The sequence below is a fragment of the Aplysia californica genome, unplaced genomic scaffold (genome assembly GCF_000002075.1).
Source record: "Aplysia californica isolate F4 #8 unplaced genomic scaffold, AplCal3.0 scaffold00479, whole genome shotgun sequence".
NCBI lineage: Eukaryota > Metazoa > Mollusca > Gastropoda > Aplysiida > Aplysiidae > Aplysia > Aplysia californica.
The window spans coordinates 83,495-93,216 of NW_004797749.1; the positions used below are offsets into that span (position 1 = coordinate 83,495).

The following is a 9,722-nucleotide window of genomic DNA, read 5'->3' on the forward strand; positions in this document are numbered from 1 at the left end:
GGAGAAAAATGAGCGAAGCCACGTCTGCGGGGGCTGTTCACCCTGGCAGCGACCTCGTTGATTCCGAGCTCGCTGATTTAAGTGCTTGTTGAATCCGGGTTACTTTTATTGATTTTTAAAGAAGGAAAAAAAACGGGGAATCTATCTCATCTCGTTGAATCCGAGTTCTCGCTGAATCCGAGCTCGTTAAATCCGAGTTCCACTGTACCAAGAGCTCTAAACATCTCCACATTAACAGAGTACAATCACTATAACAAATAATATATGGAGCCTAATTTTTTTCAAGGCACGATCATTACAAATCAGTATTTTATCACCTCAAACACGATGATCTGTCGTTATTTCGACAAAAACACCGAGCGCTGGCCCGGCCGGCGCCGCACCAGCCCCCGCGGAAGGATTGATGAGAAATAATTCCAAGCTGATTACTTTATTCTAATAGAAAATGTACTGATCTTTTAATTGATACCTTTTTTGAGCCGGTATTTTACATATTTTGTTTAAAAAGTGACCTTTAAACATTTTGACAGTATTGTTAAAAGCTTTCTATTTAGACGCCAAAGGCGAAATATATATCACGGGAAAGCAGTTTAAAGTTCTACAGTTCTCCGTCAATGAAAAGACGGTATTTAATCATCTCTCGTTCCGCGAAGCATTTGAATACACGTGTGTTAATTTTTCAACCGGCCGACCGCGCATTCAGACGGCGAGGGGCTTCGCTTTCGTCGGTGATTCTCCAGCTCCTAATAATCGGACATATAAACAACTTACACCATTGTAACGAGGAAAAGCTGAACTTTTACAAGGTGTACCGCATTTGGTGTTTTATAGCGAAAGAGCAAAGAAACAGCGATCAGAATTACCCCAATTTCACCGATACCACGCGGTCGGAAGGCCGCGAGTGCCCGCGAGGCCGTGTTTACGCTACGTATTGAGAGCTGTATCATGTAAATTACTCCAAAACCTGTCCCACTTGATGTAATTTTGTTTGTTGTTACATAATTCCATGTTGTGATGTTGGGTGTTCCTGATTGGTTTTTGAAAAAGTTGGCAGACATGATACTGCAAGAATTGTAGGACAACTAACGTGTGATGTTTTGTGTTTTTCAGGGCTACAAGATGGACGACCTCTTGACCTCGTACATCAGTCTGATGCTGAACAACCTGAACAGGCAGAAGAGGGCTTAAAAGATCCACGTTGGTGGGACACAGCACTGGAGGCGCTCGCTCACTCTCTATCTACCATCTCTCTCTATCTACCACCTCCCTCTTTCTCTCTCTCTCTCTTTCCCTCCCCCACACTCCTGTCTCTCTCTATCACGATGATCTAACATTGAGGTGAGAGAGACTTGGGGAAAACAAACTGTCTGGTTGCCAGAATAAACAAGACTGAAGTGGACGCGAGAAGTAACAGACAAATTTGTCCTGAAAAGTTACGTTTTTGTGCCAAGTTACATCGCTGGATCCAGAACAACAGGACTACTAACATCAATGAAGGTCTGTGTGTTTTTCCCCCCCATATTTTCTGTTGTTTTATCTTTTGACACTGTGATGTGGGCGTCACATATATTGGTTACAAAGAAAATCATGAATTTTTGAGTAATTCTTTCAGCAGTGTCTTTTTTTTTTTTTTTTTGGGTGGATGTGGGCGTCACAGATATTGACTACAAAAAAAGTCTTATTTGAGCCATCTCTCAGTGTTCATCAGTGCTCAATTGGTTCACTCCATACCACAATGGGAGGGCCCAACAATGGAGATAAAGGCTACGAAAAACTGATAGAATGACGTATTATATATGCAAAACAAAACACCAAAGTGCACAAGTTTTGTGCCAACAACAGTCTGTCTGCCTGCCTGCCCGAAGCTGATCTTTGATCTATCTATAGAAATCTTGTTTTGTTCTGTCTCGAGATTTGTTGGTTTTTTGCAACTGCAATAAAAGTTCTTATCTTTATTCATGATACAAGTGTAATTTAAAATACATGCCCACCTGATGCGGTTCTTAAGGATGCACCTGAAGATTGGTTGGTGGCAGTTTTCTGTACACTGCGTGTGGCATCATGGTGAAATCAGGCATTCGTCATTCGAACGACATCGAAGAAACCAGCATTATTCAAACCACTGGGCTTGAAAAAAAAATTGGGGGGGGGCTCAATGCCTTTTATGTCTATGTAAAAACACATTTCTGTGTGGATTACCCTGAACAATTGTCTTGAATTGTATTCTTGATTAAATGAATATTTCTTCCATCAAAAGCAAGACGAATGAATGGGTTTTAACTTACTTTGAGTTGATACCAATAACTCCATATGCTAAAAAATTGACGAGCGCCTGATTCCACCACGTCGTGACACATATTTCTTTTCTGATAGACTTTTGAAAATGTTTGTATTGGCGGCATCAAATGACCAGTGTGTAATAATGGGCATCAAATGACCTGTGTGTATTAATGGCATGGAGTGACCCGAAATTTTCCAGTAGTACAGGGTAATATTTCCGAGCTGTGAATGGTGATGGGTTTGTGGCACCAAGGTTTCATTGCTACTTTATTCTAGAGTTTTGTTCCGTATGTCTTTGTGGAAGATCGATGGTAATTATGTTTGTAACTAGATCTGGGGGTTTTTTGTTTGCCACTGGCGGGCAATTTTGGTTTCACCCAGAATTTGGTGTACAGTACCAGCATTTATGGTGTAGTGGCAAGGTGGTTTGTCACCATGCAGAGAAGATGTGAGTTCGATTCCCCATTTGGGTAGGACTTTTTATCAAGCATCTCTGTCTGTTGGGGAAGTTGTATCTTTCACGGTCTCGGCATGGGTGTTCCCCGACAGACAGTGTCTAACAGCCCGCCTCCAAAATGATATAAATTATGTGGGTGTACAGAGCTGTAAGACCTCTGCAGTTAAGTTTTATGAATAGAATTGGTTGTTCAGATGTCTAGATATCTACACCCTTTTGTTGGATATGGCCAATGTATCCGCGAATAATTTTTTAAAAAAGAGTTCCTATGTACCGTACATCCCTGACTCTCAGTTCATATTTATATTTTTTACCATGGGTAAAGGGCAGAAATTTGCTGTTGATCTCTTATTTTAAACTTTCTGATATTCCCTGAGGTAGTGGAGAGTTTGACGTCGTAGATGAGGAGAAGATGTTTCCGCAAACAGGGCCCGCTGTAGTGTTCGTCTGTTCTATATATATATACCGAGCACGTGTTGGAGACCAGTGTTTACAAAATTACACGTGTAGTATGTGTGTCAAGATGCGTGTCAGGCTGTCAAATGTATCGTCGCCACCACCACTGCTAAGACATTCCAATGGATATGTGTTTACTTGATTCAACTTTATTTTTTTTTATAGATGGAGTTTTTCACGAAATGCTTTTAGAGATATTTATAATTTCTGATTGAGACGTGTGTGTTTACGTAACTGATGATTTGTACGTACGTCAGCCTGAGTTCCCTTGATCAAATCAAAGTGTTACAAGCTTTGTGAACCAAGTGCTGTTAGTTTTTATTCCATTTTTTTTTTAATGTTCCATTTTTTTTTTGGTGGTGCATTGGTTCCTAAAAGCTCACTTGTATATATACATGATGATTATATTATAGTTGATTACGTCTGTATATCTTTTCCTTCGGGGGAAATTTTTTACCCACACGTATTGGTGTGGGAGAAAATCTGCTGTTCAAAACTTGTTTGAGTGCTATATACATTGCTGTGTATATATATATTCCATGGTGGGTTCTTTGTTCATTGTTCTTGCTGTCCCAGAAGAGAGGGTGGTGGTGATGTGAAGGGAATGAAGACTTGTTCATGTCAGAGTCCGCCCCCATGATGTACTTTTCAGAATGATGTAATGCGCACGAAGCAGTATATGACCTTATTGTGTTGCATGTGCCGTAAAACACTAAAACTAAAACTAAGCAGTTGGATTTGTTTGTTAGGATTTGAAGAAGGTCAACATTCCGTGCACTCAGAGCGAGTGGGTTAAAAACTTTGTAATACTTTTTTTGTTGTTGACACGGCTGGTAGTGGTGGTAACACCTCTGTGCGACCGACATTTGTGGTGTAGCGGTTAGGCGCTTCGCTGTCACATGCAGAAGACTCAAGTTTGATACCCGAGTGGTTGGTCGATCATGGTATTGTGTGTACATCGGTGAGTCTGCTTACTTCAAAGCAAACCATGAGGTGGTGCTCAAATGACCTTATGCAAGCGCCGTAAAAACTCTAATAAAACTAAAAAAACCCCATTATGGTTGTGAAAGTCGACATCTGTGTCAGTGAGGGTCTAGCTCGTCGTTTGCTTCAATGGTTTCATTTTTTATTGCAGAATAAGTTAACTTTGCTGTGAGCGCCCCCTAATTATGTTTTGTTACTATCGAAACGTTTCTGTAGGTCAAGGTCATACGGATACGTCAATGTTTGATTTTGTGATGATTTGTACCGTGAGCTGTGAGCTACTTGGTTAGTGATTTTACAATAGTTGTTGGTTTTTTGTGGTTTGTGTTTTTTAAATCAATTTTGGTTGTGTATCCTTATTTATGAACTTTTCTGTGAAGCTATATATATATTATGTTTATGATGTTTCATTTATGCTGAGGTAGACAGGTTGCAGTAAAGAGTTGTGATTACTCTCTTACTTTTTATATATAATATTTACAGCATTTGATTTTCTCTGTTGTTTTAGGGGCCTCACATTTTTTGGATTTTTTTCCTTCTTCTGAGTGAGTGTGGGTAACTGACAATAGTTATATATAAATCTATTACATATTTACTTTGCAAGCACAGAGCGACCGCTCCCAGTGTAACCCTCCGTCGTATGTCACTTTTTCCAAAATGTCGTGTGGGCGGAGTCTTGCACTAAGCAGTCAGGAGGGACACCAAACTGATGTTTTTTTGTTAGGGCCATTTTCAGCAGGACTGGTTTGGCAGTCACGGTTGATAAACTATTTGTTAATGCCACGGGAATTGTTTTCCGGACGAAGAGGATTATCTACAATAACTCGGACTACATTTCTTTGCTCAGCGTCAAGTTTTACGTGCCTTCAACTCTAGCGAGCCTCGATTTTTTTCTTCTTTTTTTTTTTCTCCGACTCTTTTTCATCACCTGCTCATCCTCCTTTGATATCATCGTATCCCATGTTTTCACAGAAAGAAATGTGTTTATGATGTCTATCGCGTCAGCCATTATGCTTACTCCAAGTCCAAGTGAACTTTCCTGTGTTATGCAATGATTCCAATGACTCTATGATGACTTTATAATGCACCGTTTGTGGTTACTGACTTACAGGTTGAGTGTATACCTTTATGGCTTTGTGTTTTTATACGTGTGTGTGTGTGTGTGCATGTGTGTGCGTGTAACATTTCCATGTGCTTGTTTATGTTGCTATGTATGTCCTTGAGTTACATGAGTTCGGCACATGTTGCTCATACATATACATATATATCTATAAATATATATACCAGTGTACCATAGTTATTACATATCAGACTGCGTTTACATACAGAGTTTCTACACATTTTTGTAGGGTACCTCATACTTTCCGCATTTCGTTGTTTGTTCTGGCCAGAAGTTTCTGTTTCAGCAAAAGTGAAGGGTGTCCCGTCCTGTCTCTTCTTCCCTTGTAGTCCCTCATCTGTTGGTGTCTTTTTCTTCTCCCCCTGGCTTGTGGAAAGCAGCAATATCGTTTTGTGTGCTGTAGTTGAGTTTAGGAGCTCAATGTTGCTTCATTAGAAGTCATGCCGAACTGCGATTATTATCGACGAACGTGGCTGGGATTCATATTCACAACAAGGATCTCTTGAAAACGTAAAGATTTTTTATTTTTCATGATGGACCACTCATCTCGGTCATTTTCTTTATTTTCGTTAAGTTTGGTTGAACTGAGTTGTAAACCCGTACCTTGAGTAAGCCTGATTCCCGGTTTGGACTTCTCTGTTGACATTCTTCCTTTGGCGTTCATATGACCTTATGCAGTTGCGAGCACCATGAAACCTTACTAAAACTAAAACCATACCTCAATGGAGTTTTCAGTGAATTTATTTTAGAGGGGCGAAATGGAAGGGGGGAGATGGGTAGGGGGGGGGGTATGCTCTGTTTTTTGCCCATTTGCCGTGAACTGCTTCGTTGGGAGTGATCATGGTTTACAACAACGCGACGTTTAGCGTGACTTAATTGGCCTTCACCTTTGTTCATCTCGATGCTGTCGCCTGTTTTGTTAAACGTCACCTGTTTTGTTAAACGTCACCTGTTTTGTTAAACGTCGCCTGTTTTGTTAAACGTCGCCTGTTTTGTTAAACGTCGCCTGTTTTGTTAAACGTCGCCTGTTTTGTTAAACGTCACCTGTTTTGTTAAACGTCGCCTGTTTTGTTAAACGTCGCCTGTTTTGTTAAACGTCACCTGTTTTGTTAAACGTCACCTGTTTTGTTAAACGTCACCTGTTTTGTTAAACGTCTCGCAGCTACGGCCTGCTCTCACACCGTACTTGTCTCTGATGGGGGAAATGACCACCCGCAACTTGTCTCTCCTCATTGGTCGGATCTCATCAAAGTCTTTTTTTGTTTTGATTTCCACTCTGCGGTCTCACTTCTTCTGTTGGTTGATGGGAAATTTCCTGATGCTGGTTCTAAGAAATTGTAAAAAGTTCTCAATTGGGGCAAATTTTTACGGAGTATGTCAATTTTTCTGTTGTATTTCCCTTCCCCCAGCCAGCTTTGGAAGCCCGCCTTCTGAATGATCTAAATTAAATTGTGTCAATGATGGGGGGGGGGGGGGGGGGGGGGGGGGGGGGCTAAAACACCAGCAATAAATTTATATAACCAAGAAATTTTTGTCAGTACTAACCTCTGTTCTCAGCTTCCAGCTGTCTCACTTTATATCGCTATTATATTTATCTTTCTCTTGGGTAATTTGGGGTTTTCTTAAAAACTGTATTAGGCTCAGGACCGAAGAAGGAATGACCTTTTGACCTTTTTTTGGTTTTGTTTTTGTGTTTTGTCTATGTGACACATTATGGTAGCGAGAGTTTGATTGTCTGAATTTTGTCCGCCTCGAGTGCGTGGTCCTAAATGGGTCGTTCGGTTCTGAATGTTACAAACAGAATCAGCGGCCTGCCATTTTGCGGCTTTTAAAATTAAGTTCATTTTTATGACTGTATCATCATTGAGTTATCATTCCTGTAAATAGAGGACTGTGATTTCCTCCCTCCAGTGATTAGGCCACTTAAAAAAAATAAATTCTGTTTCATATTTTGCTTTGTAAAAATATTGCTGCAGTGGTATTTTGTATTTCCCCATTTACAAATGAGTGACGTTTGTTTCCTGATTATTTCAACAGAACCAAATTTTGTGTTCTCTATTTCTACCTTAAGAGACATAGATTTATCTTCTTTTTTTTTAGCTTTTTAAAAAAAAATCCTAACAAAAGACACGCACAGATTTTTTACAGCTGTGTGAGTACAGCAATAGATGATTCAACATTCCAAGACGTTGGGGGTGTAGTCGCCTGGATTCTTTCTCAGCAAACCGAGAATGTCATACAGGGGTGTCCACTTTACAGCAGCCCAGATAAGAGCAACCTCCGCCTAAAAGTAAAAGCAGCCAAGGCTTGCTTCTTATCATGGAGGTTGCTGTTAGGCGGACGCCACTGCTGTAGTAATTGTTTCTCCTTTGTAGTGAAAACCGTGCACATACATTACATATATATTGTAACCCATGTCCTCACTTATATTAAGATTGAGTTTGAAAAAATATATTATAATAAATGTGGAGTCCGCTTAAACTTAAACCCAACATGTTTAGTTAGATTTAATTGGAAAATGGCGGTGAATAAAAAAAAAATTAAATAAAATCCCCAATTTTTTTTCCCCTTCACTTTGAGTGAACTCTGTAAACCAAAAACCTGACTAAATGGAATTTAGAAAATTGCAAATTTGGCAACTCCGTAGATTTTGGTTCAAGCCGACTCCACTGTGTACTTTGTATCTTTCCGTGTGTCTGCGGTGTAGTTTACAAGCCTGGTGTCTGTGTCCTACATAGAAGAAGAAGCAGGTACTTGGCTTTGTTTGTGACTGCCTCTAGCAATGTAGCGTTTGTTCCCCCCCAACAGGTTTGTTTTATTCCCGTGGCTTTTGTTTTCCCCCGACTTGTGTTTACGATCACATATTCTGCTGCCTGTGTACAAAGACATTTTTCACACGGTGTGGACTTGTGTTGACGCATGCATTGGTTATTGATCATGATGGCACTGATGCGTTTTGTTGAACATGTGTGTAACATAAAAACTTGTACCTACACTGTTTTGTGAAAGCTCTTCACCGTATGTAAGACTATAGGAAGTGGTTATAATTTACTTGCGCTTTGCGTTTATCGTCTCGGTATTTCTCACCTGAGTTTGTTTGAACCCCGTGCCCCCAAAACTAACCTTCACATTATTACTGCAATTACGCTTCGTGCTGTCTGTGTATGATGTAGAAAGCTTGCATTGTTTTCTCTCCCCCCCCCCCCCACACACACACAGCCGCACATACACACACACACACACACACACACACACAGCCGCACGGAGTTGTGTGGGTAGGCGGGGTGCACGGACAGTGTGTATGTCATCATCGGCTATTTATTTCTGTACTTGTATTGTATACTTTGGAGGATCACCTTTGAGAGATGTCAGGACTTTCTACTTTATGCAACAAAACGTGAGAAGGAAATGTTTTGGGACAGCTCATCCTGAAACGTTCCCAAGTTCTTTACTTTCAATTCTTTTCGTGATGATGATGATGCTTGTTTTTTCAAAAATCTTTGGTTCACGTATCAAGTTTTGAGTGGCTCCTGGCTACTTTGTCGTGCAAATGACCTCAGAGATGGATGTAGTATACCTGTCACGGCGCAGGGTTCTTCCTCAAGTACTCTTGCAGTCGCAACTGGTTGAGAAGCAAAAGTCTCTCCTGTCTATGTGAGTGGCCGGCAATATTTCTCATTTATGGAGGCCTCTTTTTTTTAAAAAAAGAAAAAGAAAAGGATGTGACATTTGTCTAGCCAAAATATCGCCACTTTTGATTTTAAGATACTTTTCCTCATCCATGCTCTCTGTGCTGAGAAACAATTGGGAATAATAATTCAAACTTTGCAGTCTCACAGCCAACAGTATAAAATACCGTGTCTACTTCATCTGGTCACCCAGCCAGGAGATTGTCTGCAACGGACCACTCAGGCCTGTCGCAGAACTTCGTCAAGTGACAGGATCGGATAATTTTCACCACAAAGTGTTGAATTGAGGCCTTTTTAGCCGAGCTTGGGCTCGTTGGAAATAAGACAGGTCTTACCCGGGGTAGCCATCAATCTTACTAGCCTCCTCCCTTGATCTGTATTTTCTACTTTTCCCAAAGACCAGAATACTTACTGGATTCCAACTTTTCATAAGAGCAGAAAACAACACTGGGGGCTCTGAGAGAAAAAAGCCCATTCCAGGCCATCTAATCATGAACTTGACATAAATTATTGTTTTAAGACTCATGTTATTATAAAGATATCTGTACTTCAATGAAAAAAAAAAGTAGAAACAAACTATACAATGAAATGTATTCATGTTCAGACAAAATTTTAATTATAAAGTGACCATACAGTACAATGGCAGAGAGTTTGTACATCTATCTTTTTTCCTCCCATTTGGTAAATCTATATATATGACTATACAATAAATATTATGCATATATGAATTAATAAA

At 40.1% G+C, this 9,722-nt stretch overlaps 1 protein-coding gene across 1 annotated transcript in view; it reads left to right on the top strand.

Annotated features, from left to right (window-relative positions):
• Positions 1-1,962, top strand: part of LOC101849950 (myosin-VIIa) — a gene marked incomplete at its 5' end in the record, with an annotated part of 68,986 nt that extends 67,024 nt beyond the window's left edge. Inside the window, 1 exon segment of the mRNA XM_035971667.1 lies at positions 1,111-1,962. Within this exon segment, the coding sequence (XP_035827560.1) occupies positions 1,111-1,188 (78 nt within the window).
• Between the last annotated feature and the right edge of the window lie 7,760 nt (positions 1,963-9,722).